The 25071-nt window shown below is 39.2% G+C and overlaps 1 protein-coding gene across 1 annotated transcript in view; it reads left to right on the top strand.

Annotated features, from left to right (window-relative positions):
• The window catches only part of knk (protein Skeletor knk), a 76410-nt gene that overhangs the window by 32027 nt on the left and 19312 nt on the right, over positions 1 to 25071 (top strand). Inside the window, exons 6-10 of the mRNA XM_067150684.2 lie at positions 698 to 803; positions 13792 to 13928; positions 22623 to 22758; positions 24166 to 24355; positions 24465 to 24565. Coding sequence (XP_067006785.2) covers positions 698 to 803; positions 13792 to 13928; positions 22623 to 22758; positions 24166 to 24355; positions 24465 to 24565 — 670 coding nt within the window. The remainder of the gene's footprint in view (positions 1 to 697; positions 804 to 13791; positions 13929 to 22622; positions 22759 to 24165; positions 24356 to 24464; positions 24566 to 25071) is intronic.

The raw sequence follows: 25071 nt of genomic DNA, 5'->3' as shown, positions 1-25071 counted from the left end.
ATGGCGCAACAGTCCCAAAGGGCCATGGTCTACCAAGCGACTGTTGCTCAGCCCGATTATGAGGTGTCGTGTGGTCAGCACAGCGAATCCTCTCGGTCATTATTCTTGGCTTCCTAGACCGGGGCTGCCATCTCATCATCAGATGGCTCCTCAATTGCAATCACAAAGGCTGAGTGGACCTCAAACCAGTCCTCACATCTAGATAAAAATCCTTGATCTGACCTGACTACAGTACTTTATCTATTCAGTATGAACTGGCAACTTGTTTGTACTCTGCTATTGAGTTTGAACATGCCATTTATTTTTTTCATTTATTTTTTTAACCCTGACAGTAACACGTCTATAAACATCGCTTTAGTTACACCACACGTTTCGAAGACGTGTCACTCAAAGCCTATTATTTAAAGTTACATTAAAGTTACCAGATGGAATGAACAAGGAATAGAGGTGGTGGAGGGGATAACTCTCCCCTCCTTAAGAGGAATAGATGGCATTAATTCGCACAACACGTCAGAAAAACGTATGGTGTTACTGTCAGGGTTAAGAAGATCGTAAATCAACACCTGTTCAAAACATGATCCTGTACTTTTAATATCTTAAATATTGGTGTAACTTCCTCATCCATTGAAAGCATTTTAAAATTCTGAACAAGGAGAGATTTTATTTATAGCCTTTATGTTGTTACATTGTGTTTTAGCCCTCCAAGATTAGTCTTCCCAACTGTATGCAACTTCATAAAGATTTGCAAGTTGGCTGGGAAATATTTGGACCTCAGATAACAATCCAACTGGCAGGACAAGTCGGTAAGATATAATTGTTCTCATAGTCTGTAATTACATAATAATATTGAAAAAATAATCTGTATCGCAATACATGATTACATTTCTGAAAATAAGAATTCTTATCTGTGTCGGAGAGGGAGGTCATAAATGATATGTGTATTATAGCATAGTACTGTAACTTGGGAAAGGGAATAATAATACCAGTCTTTAAGAAGGGGACAAGAAAAGTGTGTGATGACTATACACACAAGTGGCAAAAATACTGGAAAGGACACCAGCATAAAGGTAGAAGGAGAGTTGCAAGATTAACAGTATGGCTTTAGAAGTGGAAGATCTGGAGGACACCCCCCAATCTTCAGCAAGGAAATTAATGGAAAAGAATTGGGAATATGGAAAGGATGTGGTCATGACATTCATAGATATAACAAAAGCATCCAATAGTGTTCCAGGGAAAAGATTTGAGAAATCATGGTCAAAAAGAGACTGGGTACACAAACTGTACAAAGAGTGCAAGCAATGTACAACAACTGTGTCAGCAGCATACAGACTCCAGTTGAAAAGATGGAATGGTTTAAAAATGAAATTGGACTGAGACAGGGGAGTTTGCTGTCACTCTTTTGTTTCTAATGGTTATGGATGAAATTGTAAAGCAGACAAAGGAAGCGTATGGGAATAGGGTGATGAAGTTATTACTATTTTCAAATGATATGGTGGCTTGAGAAACAGCAAAGAAGTGCAAGAACAATTTGATGCACTGTACAAGAAAACTGAGAAGTATGGTATGAAAATCAGTACAGAGAGCAAGACCATTGTGATATCAAGAGGAGAAAGACAAGGGAAAGGCAATGTGAAAATTGGTGGTCAAAGCCTTGAAATTGTTGACTGTTTCAAATACCTGGGGAGTGAATTAATGCAGAATATAAGACTGGAAATGGAGATTAGCAAGAGGGTGCAACAGGGCAATGTATTCTACCAGAGTGTAAGAAACCTTGTCTGGAAGAAGGAAGTACCAAGGAAGTGTAAAGAGATCGTGTACAAAATTAACTTATGTGGCTGAGATCTGGACAGTGACAAGTAGGAAGGAGAGTAGAATTGAAGCCAGCAAAATGAAATACATAAGAAGTATGATAGGTAAAGCAAGGTAAGACAGATTGACAAATGAAGAGGTGAGAAAGGAGGTCAGAATGGAAAACCTAAATGAGAGAATTTGTAGGTGTTAACTAAGATGGTTTGGAAATGTAAAGAGGATGGAGGAAAAAAGAATACCAAAACAAATGACGGAGATGAAGTTCGAGGCAAAGAAAGAGGGAGAGGGAGACCTAGAACAAGGTGAATCGATTCACTAAAGAGGAGAGCAAGAGGAAGAAACCTGAACTGGGACAAGATTTAGGAAGAGGAATGGTGGAAGGAGAGAGGAAGGTGGAGAATTGCCATAAATGTCCCAACCCAGCAGGAGCTGGATAAGCGGAAAGGAGGAGGATGATGATGATGATGACTGCTAAAAAGTGTGAGTTCCTTTCTAACCAGACTGAGCAAGCTGGCTATGCAGTTAGGGTCACATACTGTTAATTTTATATTCAGGAGATGGTGCATTCCAACCCCACTGTTGGCAGCCCTGAAGATGATTTACCATGGTTTCCCCATTTTTACACCAAGAAAATACTGGGACTATACCTTAATTAAGGCCACAGTCGCTTCCTACCCAGTTCCTAGCCCTGTACTACCACGTTGTCACCTTCAGATCTTGTGGGTGTGATGAAAAACAAATTTTTATAAAACTGCTTTCTAACCAGCATCAAACTCCAAAGAGACAGCTCCTTCCATCACGACCAGTAGCGAAATCCTGCATAATACCAATCACTTTCCTTACCTTGGCATTTACAAACTGACACTGAATTACAGTATCACCTCAGAATGCATTAGTGCGGCCTTTGATTGTCTCCTCAAGAGGATCTTCGAAAACCATGACCTTGGTGTCCAGATTAAGATATATGTTTACACTGCCATAGTAACACCAGCACTTGAGACTTGGACTACATACAGAAGACACTTAAAGGTCTGGGAAAATACCACTAGCACTATCTTAGAAGAATATCTTGGGGTAAAATGGCATGACAGTCAAACAAACAAACAAACAACAGTTGTTTTGGAAGAGGCCAGTGATGGTGATTATTTTATCAGATTCGCTTCAAATATTGAAGGCGCTCTAGTATGAAGTAGCTACTGTAGCCTTGTCACTGGCCATCAAAATCTTCACGTTGAGTTTTCACAGGGCAAATTGGGAATTAGTAAGAGTCAAAGTCATCTCCGTGCAGGCCATGAAGGCCCTTGGAGGGGTGGAAGGTAACGGCTTCCACCATCTGTAACCTTGGCACTTGATGGGGTAGAGTGGTTAGCCTTGCCCCCAGGAATTAACCTGGTACTCATTTTTGGTGTGCCGGGCTGAGTGGCTCAGATGGTTGAGGCGTTGCCCTTCTGATCCTAACTTGGCAGGTCGATTCTGGCTCAGTCCGGTGGTATTTGAAGGTGCTCAAATACGTCAGTCTTGTGTTGGTAGATTTATTGGCACATAAGAGAACTTGTGCAGGGCTAAATTCCGGCACCTCGGTGTCTCCGAAAACCAAAAAGTAGTTAGTGGGACGTAAAGTCAATAACATTATTATTATTTTTGGTGTACGCTGAGGAAACTTCAGGGCCATGTGCATCTCCGGAAGTGGAAATCTTGTCTCTTAAACTTTTCAACTCCCTGCCATTGAAAAGGTCATGGTATACTTTCTCAACAGTTGGTCTGATGCAACCAGAGATGATATGACATGCTTCATCCAAGGCAGTATCCACTTTTTTAGTAGGTACAGAGTTGGCCCATACAGGACAAGCATACTCAGCTGAGAGAAAGACACTGCCAAGGCCGTATTATGCACAGCTGCTGGATGTGCTCTGCAAGCAGACCCTGATAACCTCCTATGTAAGTTGTTCCTTGCTCTAAATTTCATGCCAATGGAATGGCAGTGTTCTTTAAATGTTGAGCGAATGATCAAGTTGAACTCCAAGGTACTTGATGGGACATCAGCGTTGATGGGCTGGCCATGTTGTTTGCATGTTTAACACAGCCTTCCAAAGCAAGTGATGTATTCTTGATAGAAGAATAGACAACGTAATTGGGGAGGATAGCAAAAGCAATAGTAGGACATTCTAAAGTCTAATATGAAGAAGTGTTAACAACTGGGAGGATTTAGCATCTGATCGGCCAATCTTGCAGCGTATTGTTCACGAGGGCCCACAACATTTTGAATAAAGTGAGGAAGGCACAAGTCTGGGAAGAGAAATCACTAGAAGGAGCAAGAAAACCAGAGAAGAAATGACAACCAGGTTATACAATAACAGGGAGCTTTGACATGCCAGCATTGCGGCAGAGCTTGTGGTTCTGGAATTATTTTTTCATTCATTATTATACTTGCCAGTGAGTGAGTGCCTATGATGGTGGTGGTGATAATGATGATGTGTATCAGGATTCACTCTGAAATGTGATGTTGACCCTAGATCAGTCTGCATTAGTAAACATATCCTTGTCTATACTCTTTTGCAAGTTGTAGTAAAAGTTGTTATGTTGTATAGTATGGCAAATTGAAGTAGGACCACGAGCAGCTGGTCATGTAAGCGCAACTCCACCAGCGTGCACATTCAAACTACAAGAGAGAGATAGTAGGGTGAAGTGCTGTTAGCAGGTCAACAATGAATTCCGTTACAGAGCATGTGTCAATCACTGGGCAGCTGTCCTCTATTGACACTAATCAGAGGGAAAATGGAGGTGTTCTGACACTTCAACGTATTAAGGTATTTTCAAAAGAAAGAGAACAGACATAAAGAGTGTTGAAATGAAAGACTCCCTAGGCCTCACCAACCTAATCACAGATAAATAGAATACACAGTGAATTAAATAACATTATATCATGAAACCTACAATAGTTGTACTGAAAGGGCACCATATAAAAATTAGATCAGTACAGGTAAAATATTAAGAAATATTTTTTGTCTTGCAGTTAGTGTTCATCATAATTCTAAGTTGCAATCATAAAAGAATGGTCTGAAAACCAGAGTGCTGAGAATGAATTGGGTATTCTTCCATTCCACATCTAGCAAATTACTCATGCTATCTTAGTTCTGTATTTTGTGTGATGTACTGTGAATTTACTCTTGTTTTATTCATTCTATGCAAAAATAAATGTTATCAAACAATGTTGAGGGCTGTTCTGAATGTGGGTCATCTTTTGACCGCTAACTGTCATTGAATCAATCACCGGAACAACTCAGAAAATTCTGTATGACACAAACTTGCTATATCATTCCTTTCTTTTTCAAAGGAAGATAAACTAATCAGCCATTACAAATTTTCATATAAGTGTATTACATTCTTAACCATACTTTTTTCATTCTCAAATTAACTTGATTACTGTGCAGCATTTCATATTGTCATACATTGCTTTTTCACATACATACAGAGTGAGTCAACTATAGTCTTCACCTCAAATAACTCAAACTGTTAAAGATTTTGAAAATATATTTTCACTTTCAGAATTGTTCCTAAGGGAAAGCCTCCATGACTCAGGCGGCAGCGTACCGGCCTCTCACCGTTGGATACCGTGGTTCAAATCCCGGTCACTCCATGTGAGATTTGTGCTGGACAAAGTGGAGGTGGGACAGGTTTTTCTACGGGTACTCCAGTTTCCCTATCATATTTCATTCCAGCAACATTCTCCATTAACATTTCATCTATCAGTCATTTATAATTTATCATTGCCCCAGAGGAGTGCGACAAACTTTGGCAGCTGGCACGTTTTCTAACCTTGCCGCTAGATGGGGGCTTCATTCATTCCATTCCTGACCTTGTCAAATGACTGGAAACAGGCTGTGGATTTTCATATATTGTTCTTAAGGGCCTCCTCATACCAAGCTCTGCATTTGGGAGATGAATGGGTTCAAGCCCCACCAGCTCTCCTGAGAATGGCTTTCTGCAGTTTTTCATATTTTACTTCCAGACAAATGTCGAGACAGTTCCTATTCATAGGCTACGGTGGATTCCTTCTGCCTCCTTACCTAATTTCATTCACCATCGTTCATTTCATCTTCATCAGCTCCTCAGCTGAGGTTGGCTTCGGGAAGGGCATCCAGCCATAAAAGCATGCCATTAATTTAATCTCGCCTCATCCCCGATCCCATATCAGGAAACAGGACTAAGGGCTAGACATACTATTCAATACAACACTAGGGGCCTCATAATCAAACTTGCGGTACTTTTCCAGAGATAACTGTACTAACTCCCTGAAATAATGGTACTAATGGTATTAAACTTCTATTTTTAAATAGAATTACACTGTTTTCTATACCTATCATAACAGATATGAGCATTGTAAATTCAGGGTTGTAATTATTTCAAAATCTGACTAGTACTCTTGAGAAGATGAAATATCTTTAATACTTTGTTCACTAGCCATAGGGCGTGATCAAATGCTTTTTTCTTTCTTTGCTAGTTGCTTAACGTCACACCGACACAGATAGGTCTTATGGTGATGATGGGATAGGAAAGGCCTAGGAGTTGGAAGGAAGCGGCCGTGGCCTTAATTAAGGTACAGCCCCAGCATTTGCCTGGTGTGAAAATTGGAAACCACAGAAAACCATCTTCAGGGCTGCCGACGGTGGAATTTGAACCCACTATCTCCCGGATGCAAGCTCACAGCCGCGTGCCCCTAAACACATGGCCAACTCACCCGGTCATGTTCAAGTGAATCACTAATCAGTTAATCACACATCCAATGCACATGCTGTGTGCAGAGTTCTTTTACCTTCTGACAGCTATGTATTGATTCTACTATACCCGTAAAATTGTGATGACAGTGTTTTCACATTGCCATAGGTGACAGTAAAGGTAAAAATAGATATGCAGTGCCTTTTAGGGACAACATTCATTCACATAGGTCAATGCATGGCTGACAAGCGAAGCACGTTTGAAGATATTCTATTTTCTCAAGAAGTTCTTCAAAAATAATCACACCCCTGAATTTGGAATGCCCATATCTCTAATGTTAGGTGTAGAATACTGTGTACAGTTGAACTTTGATTCTCCAGACTAAACAGGACCTGTTGTGATATAGACGAACAAAAACCCAGATTCATCATCATCTTCATTTCCCATTTCCAGCTTCTCCGGTCAGGTTGTGAATCAAGGACCTCCATCGTGCCTGTCTCTCCACCACTCTTCTCCTTTTTTAAGTACATCTGGTTTTCCTCCCCTCTTCTCTATGCACTCCCACACTGAATCTGTCCACCTCTTTCGGGGTCTTCCTCGTGGTCTCTATCCTGTTAACTTCTCTGAAAATGCTTTTTTTTTTTGGCACACTCTCTTCTCCCATTCTCATCATATGCCCATACCACTTTAGCTTTGTTGTTTCTATCCTGTCTTGAAGTTTCAAGATTCCTGTCCTTTTCCTTATCTCTTCATTTCTAATTCTATCCTTTCTGGTCTTGCCCTCGATACATCTTAGGAATTTCATCCCCGTTGCCTGTATTCTACTCCCCTCTCATTTTGTTATAGTCCACGATCCAGCTGCATAGGTTAGTATGGGTTCATAATAGGTTGAATATAATACTTTCTTACATTTCTTTGGGACATCTTGGTTCCACAAAACACCCTTACACTCTGGTAGAAGCTGTTTGCTTGTAGTATTCTTTTGCCAATTTCCTCAGTTATATTTCCATCTTCTGTGATCACACTTCCCAAGTACTTGAAACTTATAACCACTTCCAGAATTTTACCATTCAATTTTATCTTTCCCCTTCCTTCCTTCCTTCCTTCCTTCCTTCCTTCCTTCCTTCCTTCCTTCCTTCCTTTCTTCCCCTTGTCATCACTATTGTTTTACATTTCTCTGTGCTTATTTTCATTCCAAATTTTTCTCTCTCGATTCCATACATCAGCTTATTTTTGCACTTCCGTTTCAGCCTCATCCCATGTCACTATATAATCTGCAAGCAACATGGCTTTTGTTGCCTGTCTTCCCAATCTCTGTTTAATGTTCTTATGAATTTCATCTATGACTATGATGAACAGTATGGGGGATAGTACATTTCCCTGTCAGAGACCATTTTCAACTTTAAACCATTTTGTTTTTCCTATATTAGTCTTCACACTACTAACGCAATTTTTGTACATAGCTTTTATCATTTGCACTTCCACTGTGTTAACTTGTTTTTTCCGTAATGTGTCCCATACCAGTTGTCTGGGCACACTGTCATAAGCTTTCTCAATGTCAATAAATGTAATCACTATGTCTTTCCCAAACTCCCATATTTTCTCCATCGTATGTCTTAATGTAAAGATCAGGTCGAATGTTGATCTGTCTTTCCTATAACCATACTATTCTTCTTCCATTTCTCCTTCTAGCTTCCTCCTCAGTCTTCCTTCCAATACTCTCTCAAATATGTAGTACATTCATTAAGTTCTGAGACTGACTGCATGATAGTGCTGTGGTGCACTATAGCGCATAGGTGGCGCCGTGGTATGGTATGGAATGCGCTAGTCAGACCTTGACATGTCACAGTTTGAGCAATGGACAAACATCAAGTTCTGCCAGAAATTAGGCAAAACCACTGCCGAAACGTTTGAAATGATGCAGCAGGTTTATGGTGAGGACACATTGAGTCGCAATGTTGTGTTTAGGTGGCACCGATGTTTTGTGCAAGGACGGGACAGTTTGCATATGGGTCGGCCACAAACAGTTTGAACGAAACGCAAAATCCAAGAATTTGCAACGTTGGTGCATGCTAACCGCTCCCAGTCGATAGACGATCTCACAGCAACAATAGGGGTCAGTCATGGTACCTGCTACAAAATTCTGATGGATGACCTCAACATGTCTCGTGTTATCCAGCAGTGTGTGCCACGAATCCTGTCGCAAGACCAACGTGATGATCACATGACGATTTGTGGTGACCTCATCAGTAGTGCTGCTGATGATCCGACGTTTCTCAAGTGGATAATAACTGGAGACGAACCATGGTGTTTCCTTTCAGTGGTGCTTCCAGCAGCTATACCAACGTTGGCAAACGTGCATAATGGCCAACAGCGACTATTTTGAGGGTGGATGTGGTTCTGTTTAAGTGGTTAACAGCCAATGGCGACTATTTTGAGGGTGGATGTGGTTCTGTGTAGGTATACGCCATGTAATGTGGCATCGTGTGCAACATACAGAGTCGTGTGGGTGGCTATCCTCCAGGCGTCAAGTCTCAGAACTTAACTCTGACAGGAACACGTCTATAAATGTTGCTTTACTTACACCACACGTCTCGAAGACGTGCCACTCAAAGCCTATTATTTAAAGTTACATTAAAGTTACCAGATGGAATGTAAAGAAATAGTGGTGATGGAGCGGATAAATCTCCCCTCCCTTTGAACACTAGATGGCGTTCATTCGCACGACACATCAAAAAGTCGTATGGTGTAATTGTCAGTGTTAATGACTGTACTATGTATCTTAGCTACATGGACAATAAGGGTGATCCCTCTGTAGTTATTACATTCTTTTTTATCACCTTTTTTTTTTTAAATATCGGGATAATTAAACTTTTTCCCTGCTCTTCTGGGATCTCTTTCTTCCTCCAGATTATTCTAAATAATTCTAAATAATCTATACAGCCACTGTAGCCCTATTGGTCCTGCTGCTTTTATCATTTCCGTAGTTACCTCATCCACTCCTGCTGCTTTACCGCTCTTCATCTTTTGTATGGCTTCCTCTATTTCAAACATCGATACCTCCTTTTCTTGTTCTTCTTTTCCCATTGTTTCTTCTTGCTTCTTCTCATCTACCAGTTCACTACATTTACTACAGTATTTAGCAATTCTGAGAAGTATTCTTCCCATCTTTTTAGTATGTCATCTCTTTGTGTCAATATCTGCCCTGTTTCAGTTTTTACAAATTTTGTATCTTCCCTATTTCATAAATTATTCTTCACCAAACCATACAAAACCTTTTTACTTCCCTTTATATCCTCCTGTAAAGTTTCCGTGTCGGTACGACGTAAAGTAACTTGCCGTTTCTCTTCTTGTACTATTTTCTTACATACCTTTTTGGCTACTTTATATTTCTGCCAATTCTCTGTACTATTGCAGCCTATCCACTTACTCCAAGATATTCGTTTCTCTTTAACTGGTTCCTTTACCCTGCTGTTTTACTGAGGAGTCTCCATTTGCTTTTTCCTCCCTGATAGTCTTCCACAGGTGTTTACTGCACACTTTACAAAACCATTTCTGAAACATGTCCATTCCTCTTCCACACTGTTCACATCATCTTTGGGAATTTCTTTCTTCAGATCCTCTTGAAACTTTTCCCTTATTTCTTTCTCTTTTAACTTCCATCCCTTTATTTTTCTTTCCTTTTTTTATATTAACTTCGTTATTTTACCGTGTTTTAATTTGGCTACCACCACTTTATGGTCTCCTTCGAAATCTGCTCTTGGCATTGATGTCACATCTTCCAGTTGTCTACGTTTCTCCTTCTCCACCAGAATAAGATCAATCAATGTCTTTGTCTTTCTATCTCTCCAACAATATCTAGTTATTTTTGAGTTCCTTTTTCTAAACCACGCATTGCCAACAATTAATCCATTCCTTCTACAAAAATCTATTACCAAATCTCCTTCTTCATCTTGGTTTCCATAACTACAGGGGCCAATTATCTCTTCTTTTCCCTATCTGTCTGTTCCAACATGTGCATTCATGTCTCCCATTATTACAACCCCTTTGTCTTCAATACGACTTTCCAGTTCTTCTAGAAACTCTTCTAAACATTCATCTGCATTCCCCGATTGGGGTGCATAAACCTGCATAAATTCCTTGATTCCACTCTCAAGCCCAAGTCTAACTTTATTTATCCTGTCACTGATCTGGTCAATTTTGTCCACATATTGCACTAGGTCTTCTCTCAATATAACACCAACACCATTTGTTGCCATCTTTCCTCCACTCCAATATAATCTAGGTATACCCTTTCTTCAATTCTTTTTGACCTTTCCCGTTCCATTTTGTCTCACTCATTCCCATCATTGCTATGTCATTCTCCATATACTCTGTCAGTTCTTCTACCTTGCTATTCAGTCATGACATTGATGATACCGATTCTTGTGAATAGAGGGACATGAGTGCGAGTGAAAAATCCAGATTATAGGAAAATAATGGGAAAATTGCCATTATACAAGATATTTTTGAGACTTTACCCTATTTCTTTACAGGAATAATAGCTGAGTCACTTCATACAGTTTAAAGTTACCATACTGCACATAATAAATGAACAGAATACAAAATAATGCATACAGTAGTGTTTTTGAATTGCTTATTAATCACATTTATTTTGACACACAAAAGCCGTAAGAAGAACGGTCATGGTGCATTATCAAGAGTTTCCAGTCCATCCCAAAAGAGTTTGAACCAGCCGTAAACACATTTTCTGCTTACGGCTTCTGTTCCGTACACTTGCACCAACATTGCACATGTCTCTGTCAATGTTTTTCACAGTTTATAACAAAACTTGATCTATGTGCATTGCTCCTCAGCTCCGTGTGTTCAATGCTACATGGTGCTTCTCAAGATGTCCCTCTGTTAATGTGCACATGCACGCAGTGTTACCACTGTTGCCATTGTGATTTCGGTCTATTCAACGTACTTTCTAGACACACCTTGTAGATTTTTTATTGGAGTTATTTCAGGTGAACATTTTTGCTCATTCATGCCATATACTGTATAATGGCTTAAGATCATTATTATATTTATTTTTAAATCAATAAAATCTCAACAACTGGAACTCATATTCAGTGTTATTATTCAGTGTTATGGCTAAAAAACTCAAAGGCTATGGCTAATATTTACAGGGACTGCTACAAATGGGAAGTTAATTTAGAAAGACACCTTTAAAAATGACAATTAGATTTTATCTTTTTTACACTTACTTGTACTGAAACAAAATACACATTCAAGAGATTTAGAGATAAAAATTTGATCAGATATCATGCTAACAGGAGTATGTGATAGGTTTTACAAGTTACTTTTGTTTTTCATTATATATTTCCCTGGCTTTACAGATTCTATTTTACTTAAAACTTTCATTTTAAAAAAAAAAATCTATCTTCAGTCATAGCTATCTACTGTTTCAAAATGAGATGATGATTGTGTTGGTGGTGTTCACTAGCTTTGCAGAACTAATAAAGTTTTAATTTGCTAATGCCTTTCATTTTTGGTCTAACTTCAGTTGCAGCTATCTACTGTTTCAAAAAGGAGGCATTGTTTGTGTTGGTGGGGGTGATTTTTATTTTAAGGGACAAAAATGAAAAGGATAGGCCTATTTGTTCTATCTTGCAACAGCCAATAAAAATTAATTATACTTGCAATTTTACAGTGGAGCATGCCACAAGGAGAGATAATGGTGTGATGATAAGAGTGGTTTAAAGTAATAGTTTGAAAAGTACGAAGGTAATCCCAAAAATAAGGTCTCCTATTTTTTTAATAAATACACAGACCTGTTTATTTCTACAATGGTTTACATCAATTTACAGCTTGAACATTTAGCTATTTTTTCTACATAATCACAATTTTGTTTGATGCATTTTTATAGATGCTGTGACAGTTTTTGTATGCCCATGTCATACCAGCTCGTCACCATGCTGTTCAGGAAGTTCGATGCTTGGTGTTTTAAGGGGCCTAACATCGAAGGTCATCGGCCCCGTTCAGGAAGTTTTTTTTTTTTTTTTTTTAATTGTCTTATTTTACATGGCGTGGTTCAAGCTATGAAGCCTTCTGTTATGCCAGACCATCTTATATGTGCTACATTGTACAAACTACAGAGTATTAAGATTCCTAATTACATATAATTAATTATAAAATTAAACTTAAATAATAGTTATAAACAAAAGATTAATTTTTGAGTGTGACTATAAAGAAAACATTAAATACTAATTTCTTAAGTCTATGTATCATTTATAACATCTTTAAAAAGAATACATTTCTACAATGTATGTCTCTAATTACAGCCGGAAGGGAATTCATGGAGCGTATGGCTGCAGGTATGAATGAGTTTCCGTAACCGGTGGTAGGGTAAATTGGGAAGCTCAGCAGAGAAGAGGTTTCTGACCTTGTAGGTATACTGTTTAGGGATGACAAGTATTTAAGATCCATTCTCAGATAACTTGGCGTGTCTGTACGGAGGACATTGTGCACAAGCGAGACAGACTTCTCTTCGTCAAATACAACCACAACAGCTGTTCAAGACAGGGTGATATATGACAATACCTGGGCATATTTAAAACAAAACGGACGCATGTATTATAGGCCCGCTGAAGTTTAGCGCTTAGTGTGGTGTTTAGGTTGTTGTATATTACGTCACCATAATCGAACATAGGTAGAATTAAGCTGTGAAGCTGGAAACCTCAGGAACCAAAGTGCAGAGATCATCCAGTGTGATTCGCCGATCTTCACACAGGATTTGCTCAACCTTCACGACTGTCTCGACGGAAAATGACGGTCTCCCACTCCTTTGTTCGTTCGTCTTGAATTTCAGTCCAACCGGCTGCAAACTCTCTACACCACTTACAAACATTTTCTACATCCATGCACGACTCACCATACACTTCCGTCAATTGGCGATGGATTTCAATCGGTTCGGTAACTTTTGCATTCAAAAACCTAATAACTGCATGCACTTCGCACTTGGCAATAACATCCAACAGGAGGTTCATTCTCAATGGCTGCTAAGCAAGCCTCAGTGCCTCAGTGCGGCGTGCACGTTTTTATATGCGAGCGCGGGAAACACTCTTCACAATATTGTGACCAACAGCCACACGAACAGAGTTCTGTATTTATAAAAAAAAAAATAGGAGACCTTATTTTTTGGGATTACCCTCGTATGTCTAATTTACTGCCTAGTTTTCTATAGGAAAACAAAGTACAAATGTTGTTTCCTTTAATCAACAGCTGAAGATGAGTACATGGCATTTGGCTTAAGTGGTTCACATGAGAAAAGTCAAATGATTGGAGCAGATGCAACAATTGCATTTATAAATGGTTCCCTGGGATATGCAGATGATTATAACATCACAGCCAAGGCACCCGTAAGTATCATTCAAGAACACAATACTTCTTACCTCAGGAATGAGTTGTGTGCAAACAGACTATTATTCAACCTATCAAACTGAAGCATATTACTGTATAATAAAATGTTATATTTTATTTCCTTTGAAACTTTATACTTTTCTGATCTTCTCAATAGATGATGTCAAGATGTAAGTGTTGTCCACATTAAATAAGAATTTTTTATTATTATTATTCTACCACTTTTCCCATACCTGTGGGGTTGCGGGTGCAAATTTCATCGCACATGTAGATTTGGCTCTGTTTTATGGCCATATGCACTTCATGATGCCAACCCTATATGGAGGGATGTAATCACTATTGCATGTTTCTATGGCGGTTGGTAGTTTGGTAGGTTGCCTGAATACGAAAAGGAGAGTGTTGGGACAGACACAAAAATCCAGTCCCCAAGCCAGAAGAATTAATCAGAAGTGATTAAAATTCCCAACTCAGCTGGAAATCGAACTGGGACCCTCTGAACCGAAGGGCAGTACGCTGACCATAACTATGGTTCGTGATGTGGGTTACTGTAGTCACGTCCTAGTTCGTGAACCATGGGCAACGGCTGAGTGGCCTAGTAAGTGGTCCTGAGAGTCGGGTTACCAGTTGCTATGGAATGGGAGTGGGCATCTCGGACATATTCTGAGTCATGGCCCTCCTTGTGCTCAGGCGGCTAGGACTATACAATTCACCGGTGGTCCATAACCCGTTAGAGGAGAGATCTTCACTTGGACTATGTGCAAGTAGGGTAGCATCCTGCTTCATGAATTTACCAAACTCAGAACATTTTAAGCAACCCTCAGACCTATGGGAGTAATGGAGGCTCACTCCCATTTGACAGACGAGGGACTCCTTGGAAACAACTTGGCGAACGAAATGGAATTAGACGGGGAGCTATCAATATTAACGGAGCTTATGGAAGAAAGACAGTAGAACTGGCTGAGTCAGCAAAGAGGATGCATCTGGATGTGCTAGGAGTAAGTGATGTTTGGGTAAGGGGAGATAACGAGGAAGAGATAGAGGAGATTATAAAGTGTTCTTGACGGGTGTTAGAAAGGGAAGGGCAGAGTCTGGGGTAGGGCTGTTTATCAAAAATACCATTGCACGCAACATAGTTTCTGTTAGGCTCGTAAATGAGCGAATGATGTAGGTAGATTTGACAGCTGGAGGAATTAGGACGAGAATTGTCTCAGTGTATTCACCATGTGAGGGTGTAGATGAGGACGAAGTTGACAAGTTTTATGAAGCATTGAGTGACATCGTGGTCAGGGTCAACAGCAAGGATAGAATAGTGCTAATGGGCGACTTCAATGCGAGAGTTGGAAATAGAACTGAAGGATATGAAAGGGTAATTGGTAAATGTGGGGGAGATATGGAAGCTAATGGGAATGGGAAGCGTTTGCTGGACTTCTGTGCTAGTATGGGTTTAGCAGTTACAAATACGTTCTTCAAGTATAAGGCTATTCACCGCTACACATGGGAGGCTAGGGGTACCAGATCCATAACAGACTATATCTTAACCGACTTCGAATGCAGGAAATCTGTTAGGAATGTACAAATTTCTGGGGATTTTCCGATGATACAGACCACTACCTGATCTGTAGTGAACTAAGTATCTCTAGGCCTAGGGTCGAGAAAGTGAAATCTATCTGCAAACGAATAAGGGTAGAAAATCTCCAGGACAAGGGAATTAGACAGAAGTACATGGATATGATCAGTGAGAAGTTTTGAACAGTGGACAGTAAGCAGGTTCAGGCTATAGAAAGAGAATGGGTGGCATACAGGGATGTTGTAGTAGAAACAGCAAGGGAATGCCTAGGAACAACTGTGTGTAAAGATGGAAAAAGGCGAACATCTTGGTGGAATGATGAAGTGAGAGCAGCTTGTAAACGTGAAAAGAAGGCTTATCAGAAATGGCTCCAAACAAGGGCCGAGAAAGACAGGGATTTGTACATAGATGAACAAAACAGAGTGAAACAAATAGTTGTTGAATCCAAAAAGAAGTCGTGGGAAGATTTTGGTAATAACCTGGAAAGGCTAGGTCAAGCAGCAGGGAAACCTTTCTGGACAGTAATAAACACAACTGCCTATTCCTCTCGTAGCATTTTTCAATTACCTGGCGCATACTGAAAATCTGATCCTGACAGCCCCTCTGTGGTCTGAAACCACACTGGTTTTCATCCAACTTCCTCTTAACCAATGATCGCACCCTCCCTTCCAAGATGCCAATGAATACTTTGACTGGTACACTAATCAATGAGATACCTTGATAGTTGTTGCAATCCTTCCTGTTCCCTTGCTTATAGATAGGTGCAATTACTCCTTTTGGCCAATCTAAAGTTACCTTACCAACACTCCATGCTAATATTACTACTCTATGAAGCCATTTCATCCCTGCCTTCCCACTATACTTCACCATTTCAGGTCTAATTTCATCTATTCCTGCTGCTTTATGACAATGGAGTTTATTTACCATCCTTTCCACTTCCTCAAGCGTAATTTCACCAACATCATTTTCCCCCTCCCCATGAGCTTGGCTGCTCGCAACACCACCAGGAAGATCTCCTTTTATGTTGAGAAGATGTTCAAAATATTCCCTCCACCTCTCCAGAGATTCCCTGGGATCTATTATGAGTTCACCTGAATTACTCAAAACACTGTTCATTTCCTTTCTCCCTTCCTAAGATTCTTTATTACTGTCCAGAAAGGTTTCCCTGCTGCTTGACCTTCGTAGATCTAGAGAAAGCATATGACAGGGTACCGAGGGAAAAGATGTTCTCCATACTGGGGGACTATGGAATTCAAGGTAGATTATTAAAATCAATCAAAGGCATTTATGTTGACAATTGGGCTTCAGTGAGAATTGATGGTAGCATGAGTTCTTGGTTCAGGGTACTTACAGGAGTTAGACAAGGCTGTAATCTTTCACCTCTGTTGTTTGTAGTTTACATGGATCATCTGCTGAAAGGTATAAAATGGCAGGGAGGGATTCAGTTAGGTGGAAATGTAGTAAGCAGTCTAGTCTATGCTGACGACTTGGTCTTAATGGCAGATTGTGCTGAAAGCCTGCAGTCTAATATATTGGAACTTGAAAATAGGTGCAATGACTATGGTATGAAAATAAGCCTTTCGAAGACTAAATTGATGTCAGTAGGTAAGAAATTCAACAGAATTGAATGTCAGATTGGTGATACAAAGCTAGAACAGGTCGATAATTTCAAGTATTTAGGTTGTGTGTTCTCCCTGGATGGTAATATAGTAAGTGAGATTGAATCAAGGTGTAGTAAAGCTAATGCAGTGAGCTCGCAGTTGCAATCAACAGTATTCTGTAAGAAGGAAGTCAGCTCCCAGACGAAACTATCTTTACATCAGTCTGTATTCAGACCAACTTTGCTTTACGGGAGCGAAAGCTGGGTGGGTTCAGGATATCTTATTCATAAGTTAGAAGTAACAGACATGAAAGTAGCGACAATGTTTACTGGTACAAACAGGTGGGAACAATGGCAGGAGGGTACTTGGAATGAGGAGATAAAGACTAAGTTAGGAATGAACACGATGGATGAAGCTGTACGCATAAACCAACTTCGGTGGTGGGGTCATGTGAGGCGAATGGAGGAGGATAGGTTAGCTAGGAGAATAATGGACTCTGTTATGGAGGGTAAGTGAAGTGGAGGGAGGCAAAGACAACGATGGTTAGACTCTGTTTCTAACGATTTAAAGATAATAGGTATAGAACTAAATGAGGCCACAGCACTAGTTGCGAATAGAAGATTGTGGCGAGGTTTAGTAAATTCACAGAGGCTTGCAGACTGAACGCTGAGAGGCATACCCGTCTTTAATGATAATAAATGTATGTATGTATGTATGTATGTATGTATGTATAAATTAACTTGCCGGGCTGAGTGGCTCATACAGTTGAGGCACAGGCCTTCTGACCCCAACTTGACAGGTTCGATCCTGGTATTTGAAGGTGCTCAAATATGTCAGCCTCGTGTTGCTAGATTTACTGGCACGTAAACGAACTCCAGTGGGAATACATTCCGGCACCTTGGCGTCTACGAAAACTGTTAGAAAGTAGTTAGTGGGATGTAAAGCAAATAAAATTATTATTATTATTATTATTAATTAACTTATCACATAGAAAATGGAGACTGCAAATTCAGTTGGGCTCTACAGTAACCAATAGTGTACTGAAATACGTTGTAACTGAGTGGAGTGGCCACGCATATTAATGCACTGTGGCTATGGAGCCAACCTCTGCATTTGGGAGACGAGTGGGTTTGAACCCTACCATTGACTTTCCTGAGAGTGTTCTTCTGTGGTTTCCCATTTTCACTCCCAGAAAAAAGCGAGGATAGTTCTATTCATAGGCCACAGCCAATTCCTTCTACCTCCTTACCCAGTTTCATTGACTACCATTCATTTCATCTTCATTAGCTCTTCAACTGAGGTTGGTAAAAGGAAGGGCATCTGGCCTCAAAAATATACCATACAATTTCATCTCACCTCATCCCTAACCCTGTATCAGAAAATGGGAGTAAAGGGTAGACATACTATTAAAATATGTCATTGACTGCAGAGAAATGTGGTGTAGGCTATAAGAAGGAATGAAATTGTTGAATCAGCAGAAATCAGAATTTCCCAAGATGATAACTTAGATCAGGGCCTTTCGAACTCCCAGAATCTCACACGTGCAAACCGAGGCACAAGGGTCGGTGCACTGTGCATCGGTCCGACTCGGCTTGACTCGGTTGGTGTAGTGTGCCGAGAGCGACAAAGCGTTCGGTGGTAGACGGCTTGTTTATCAGTGAAATAGATAAGCACAAGACAACAACATAATCATGGAGCAACCTGTTTCGAAGGAAGCAAACACTTCGGAAAATCTATTCATTCAAACTGCGAACTTTCGTATTTTTTTCTCAGTCATGACGATAAAGCCAAATGCTTAATCTGTGGGACAATAATTACATGATCATCAAAAAGATCTGTTTTTCAATACAAAGGCTTTGCTCGAATTCTACAAAAATTTATCAAAGTAATATTTTCCTAAGCTGCATTGAGAATCAGCTAAGTTTATTTCTATGGTTGGTTCCACATGCATATCTCAAAGTCTCAAAGTTTTCTCTTTTTTTTTTTTTTTTTTCTGTTTTAACTTATGCGAAAACTAGATTGCGTGCGAGTATTTCTGATTGTAATTTAAAGAACACTCTCAGAATTGCTGTCAGCCGATCCCTTGTTCCAGATATTACTGGTATAATTGCAAAGAAAAAGAAGAGCTAGAGAAGATAAATTGTCTGCTCAAACCATACTGAAAGACGAGTTTTTAACACTTGTCCCATACCACTGAGTGTCTCCGCTCACCACACATAAACATTTCCCAGTGAGGGGAAAATCAGTGGGGAAGGTGAAGAAGGCAAAGATGGGTGGATCTTTCTTTTTTCTTGGTGGAAGAAAACATATTTTAACTTCGGAGGGATAGTGATCAGAGTCATATTTACCATTTCTAATCACTTTAACATTCATCACCTCCCTAGTGCTTGTCCTGGTTATTGCTACATGGTCTAATTGGAATTCTCCTAGGTTAGGATTTGGAGATACCCATATCTTTGCTTTTCTTGGGAATTTCCGAAAGTGAGTTGACATTAGATTCAACTGGAAGGTTTTGCAGAGTCCAAGGAGCCTTTCTCCATTTTTGTTTGTCCTCCTGTGTTTTGGGTAGTCTCCTACTATGTCTTTGTATTTTCTTTCTTTCCCTATTTGTTCCCAGAAGGATTTTTACATGGTTCACAGGTATTCAAGCGATTTCTATTTCCAAGAGGTCCCAGAGTCATCAACTTTCTGTGGATTCTTCTTATTGTCCTCGTTGATAGGAGCATGGCAGTTTATGAGAGTATACTTCTTGTTTTTACACTTAATTATCAATAGGGATAATCTTTCAGATATTGATGAAAAGTCTGTGACACTATTCACTATGGTTTGGGTATGTAGAGGGCAGTCCCAAGGAGAGGGTTGTTAGCTATTATCTTTATTGCTGACTTTCCTTTGAATACTCTGTAAAGTTGTGTATCCATGATGTGGTCATCTAGGAATCTAGTATCTTGTACAGCCAAAATCTGAATTTGTTGCTCTTCCAGGAACTTTTCCAATTCTTTCTGTTTTCCAACTTGGAGGAGTGAGTTGACGTTGATGGTCCCAATGAAGTATTTCTTCTTGAATGTCAATTTGGAGGGCAATTTGCACTGCAATGGTGGATTTCTCTTTCAAGTTACCACCTGGGGTAGTGCTCTCATTTAGCAACATTTCGATTCTGCATATGAAATTGTGTTATGTAAGGGTTGGAAATAAATTCCAAAATAAGATTGGATTGTTAGTCCGAAATGATTGTTTCTCATAGTTTACTCCACTAGGTTTTTCCGCTCTCTCTGCCGTTAGGAATTGAAATTCCTCATCCGCCTCTGAGACCGTTGACCATGTTTCACCCTCCTCTTTTCTCAACCGGGCTTGGGACCGGCTTTGGCGGAGTTGTTGTTGTTGTTGTTGTTGTTATTGTTATTATTGTTCCGAGGTATCTGTGGAACAGCAGAGGTGAAAGAAGGTGCGGGGGTGAACGGGCCTCAAAATACGAAATTAAAGTTAAGATAAAATTTAACAAGGTTATATTTTCTTTTCAAAATCAAGAAATAACAAGCATGGCAGGTACAGAGTAGCAAGGCAACAAAAGTACAATTACAGTATTTACAGGATTTGGACTTCGAGCCCCGAACTCACAATTCTTGAGCAATTAGCCCAGTTTTACCCCAAAACAAGTTTCAACAGAGGGGCAGAAAACCCCATTCATGCCCAGGAGCACTTGCTCCAAATTACACAGTAAAGCCTCCTCGAGGCACACAGAACCAAATTTCAAAAAGAGCAAACCGCTCTCAACGTTCAAGCCTATAAAAGGCCACACGAAACTCCACTTTCAAGTTGTCCTCCAAGGACATGAAAACAGGGGTGAAATACCCAACCTACTGAGGCCTATTAAGTAAGGAAAGGTTAATTACGTGGCCTCTAAAATACCAACTTGAGAGGAGGCGATCTTGCACTCCTAACACATTTTATATAAAACCTACTTGGCACTAGGCCGTTACTGCAAGGGCTAATCCCATACTAAAGAGGTGACTTTTAAAAGGAAACAATTTACATTACGTTAAGGAAGAAACGGTTGTGAAAAATAAGTTCACCTCAATGCAATATGAGTGGGAGCTCGAGAGAGTTAAGCACTCTCTATCCCAATGTGTAGTTAAAACAGAAAGAATTGACACCGAGTGTCTTTATTTTTTTAAAGGAAAGTTACATGGAAAAGGCTTCGGACCTGCCCCGAGAGTTAAACTGCTGAGCTAGCAAGAAAAGAAGTTATTAAAAGGCCATTACCTTGTGGATGAACTGCTGCCCGAAGAAAGAGGCGCTTCCCGCCCCCTGCTACGTACTTTACACACTGAAAGATGTTACTGAAGTGGCGCGGAGACCCGAAAATCAGCAGTTTATATACTCTCGCGGAAAGTTCGAGGCGTTTCAGGAATGAGAACACCCTCCCACAAGAATTTTATTGGTTAGGGTTAAGCAACATATCCAAGTTGGAGAAGATACACCTGATTGGTCATAAATTAATTAAAGAAATTCGGGATTGGCTAAATTCAAAACAAGGGGAAAGAAAGGGTTATACAGCCAACTTAAACAATAACAGAAAGAAATTTAACAAGGAACAAACTTTTGAAATAAAAATTTCTCCAAGAAACAGTTCTTTCACTTCGCACTAGGGTGCACCATTGTAGTTTTTCAGTAGTGTCCTCTAGAAGAGAATGTTCACACTTCTTACTACAGGCAAAACAAAAATACCTCAAAAACGACACAGTTCAGAAAATTCAAAATTTCCAAGTAGTGACATCTTCTGAGAAACTTGAAAATTAACACATTAGATAAAGTTCAGACTTCCTCCAGTAGGGGAGTTTCAACTGGCGCAAAGTTTGAATTAGCGACGTGGAGGCGTACCACCCGGTACAATTATTATTATTATTATTATTATTATTATTATTAGTCTGCCTCTATGGTATAGTGGTTAGTGTGATTAGCTGCCATCCCTGGAGACCCAGGTTCGATTCCCGGGTTTGCCACAAAATTTGAAAAGTGGTACGAGGGCTGGAACAGGTTTCACTCAGCCTCGGGAGGTCAGCTGAGTAGAGGGAGTTCGATTCCCATCTCAGCCATCCTTGATGTGCTTTTCTGTGGTTTCCCACTTCTCCTCCAGGCAAATACTGGGATGGTACCTAACTTAAGGCCACGGATGCTTCCTTCCCTCTTCCTTGTCTATCCCTTACGATATTCCCATCCTCCCACAAGGCCCTGTTCAGCATAGCAGGTGAGGCTGCCTGGGCGATGTTCTGGTCCTCATCCCCAGTTGTATCCCCGACCCAAACTTTTGTGCTCCAGGACACTGCTCTTGAGGTGGTAGAGTGGAATCCCTCACGAGTCCAAGGGAAAAACCAATCCTGGACGGCAAATGGATTAAGAAAGAAATTATTATTATTATTATTATTATTATTATTATTATTATTATTATTATTATTATTATTATTATTATTATTATTATTATTATTATTGCAGCAGTCTGTATTTAGGCAATGTTTTCTTTTCAGTGTGGTAAAGTGCTTGGGCAGTATAAAGGTGTTTGCAAGGATGAGCTTCTTGGTGGACAAGGAAATAATCAGCTTCACACAGCATCAAGAGACAATGGGATTAATGTAATTACTTACAGGCGTTCCCTGATTTCATGTAAGTATGATGGCAGGTAGTATAACGTTATTTATCGTAAAATGTACACATTGGCACGATTAAAAAAAAAAAAAATTAGCTAAAGTTAAGATCTGAAGATGTTAGTGATCATATTTTTAAAAAGCAAAACAACTTAATCATCAGCCCCAAATAAGCTAAAGCAAGTTAAAGGTGGAAAGCATTTCTGCTTGTTGTGGTAATCTGGAACATTTCCTTTTAGTTGGATAATTCGTGCAGTATTTGGTGTAATATTGTACTAGTAATGTAATCAGTATGCAATTTTAATTTCAATTTAATTTTTTTGAACTTACTAGTTCATTACTGACACTGAATGTTTCGTCATAAGTCACTTCCTTATTTATCCTTCCATTTTATGAGGTGTGTATTATGGCAGTTTCAAATGTATTATGAGAGCAGGCAGGTCAGAACAAGGAGCAAACAAAACAGTCATGTAAGTATAGGTTCAAAAAGACACTGTAAATCCACAATAAAAGATTTATTACACTGTAAAAAATGACAGAATTGTTGTGTGAAGTGTTTTCCTATAAGTCTCATTGTAACTGCATCAAAAACTTATTGGAGTTAGTGCGACATTAAACCATCTATTTAAAAAAAAGTTCATCACCATTGTGAACTCACTGAATAACCTTTGTTACACCTTGATCCAGTTTCACTTTCTCCGCTATCATCTTGGGAGAATACATTTCTTAAGTACTCGAAATGAAACTGCCTATTCCAGCTTCATAATTCCAATCTGATGTTCGATGATCTTAGTCTCTTCCCAACTGACCTCACTTTAGTTCTTGGGAAAACTAATTTGCATTCCAGTCTCACTGTATTTCTTCTGAAGCTTCAAGATATTAGATTGGAAGCTTTCAGTACAGTCTGCAATTAAGAATAAGTTGTCCACATAGGCCAAATGCTACCACTGCTTGTATCAGCAGTGATGGAAATGAGCTGCCTTATGTCAGTGGATTCATTTCCTCTTTCCTCTAGTGGTTAAACATTGTATTAACTCATGAATGCTTTCAGCAATACCAGAAGGGGAAAAAACTAGAACTAGGAAGGTAGGGGGTTACATTATTTATTATGGAATATTTTAAACTTATATTTTTCACATTTCTATGCAATACATTATAATTGTTATGTTACACGTAAATCATCTTGAATTTTTTATTGTTCTTCTGTTTATTTTTTGTTCTCTGTTCCTTGTTTTCATGTTGTTTTTTAGTTATTTTCCTTCATTTTCATGTACATTTTAATAATAATAATAATAATAATAATAATAATAATAATAATAATAACAATAATAATCATCATCATCATCAAAGATAGAAGTTATGTGATGAGGAGTTAACCTAACAATTAATATTTCACATGATTAACCTTTCTTATTTTTCATTTCAGCTGATCATGGTGACAAAGAATATCCAACGGAAGGATCCTGTTACATTATCTGGTCTGTTGGTCGTCTCAACAGAAATAATGAGCCGTTGTTCCATGACCTCTACCCTAAAAGTGATATCAAAGTTGAACTAAACAGTAAAGAAAAAATTAACAATTGCTTTGCCTTTACTCGAACCCAAGAAAACTTTAGGTAAGTCGCTTTCCATCCTTCTAAAAACAGTGGTTCAATTTTTAATGTAAAATCTCTGAAGCATAATGTTAAGAACCATCCAAGAATTCAGAAAAAATTAAATTTTCAGGGAACCCTGGGAAGAAAATCAAATTTTTGATCACAAGATTCGGACATTCACAGCAATTCTTGGCCCTTCTGGAGGAAAAAGAGGATATCAAGGAATCACAGGTACGATAACTTCTGATATAATCTTCAAGAGAAATTTATGGGAAGATCTTGATGTTCAGAGGTACATAGCAATTTATGTTTTGTTTTGTTATTGATTCTTTTAAGAATATAATTTTGAGTCATCTGCAAGAGACAGTATTGAAAAAATTTGCTATCTAGGTGTGGACTTCCAAGATTCTTTGCTTTGAGACTAAGGAAAAATTATTGGTGTTCGTAAACAAAATATTAGCTCATTGGCTGAGGGTCTGTTATTGAAACCTGAACAGAAGTTTGTAGTCATCAATCAGCTTCTGTAGCCTACTCTAATTTACCCACTGAAATACACAAATACCACAAGAATATCACATTCGTTTGTATTGAGTATTGACAAATAACAAGAAGTGCTGTGAAGAAAATTCTGCAATTACCAGCCGATACTCTTGATGCAGTGATTTATTTCTCCCCACAAAGTAAAGCAATTGGGAATCTTTAAAATCAAATAGAAAGCCAATTTGCAACATATAAAT

This window comes from Anabrus simplex, chromosome 7, assembly GCF_040414725.1.
Source record: "Anabrus simplex isolate iqAnaSimp1 chromosome 7, ASM4041472v1, whole genome shotgun sequence".
Taxonomy (NCBI): Eukaryota; Metazoa; Arthropoda; class Insecta; order Orthoptera; family Tettigoniidae; genus Anabrus; species Anabrus simplex.
Note: the sequence above shows the minus strand (reverse complement) of the source record. Positions and strands in the feature narration are given on the sequence as shown.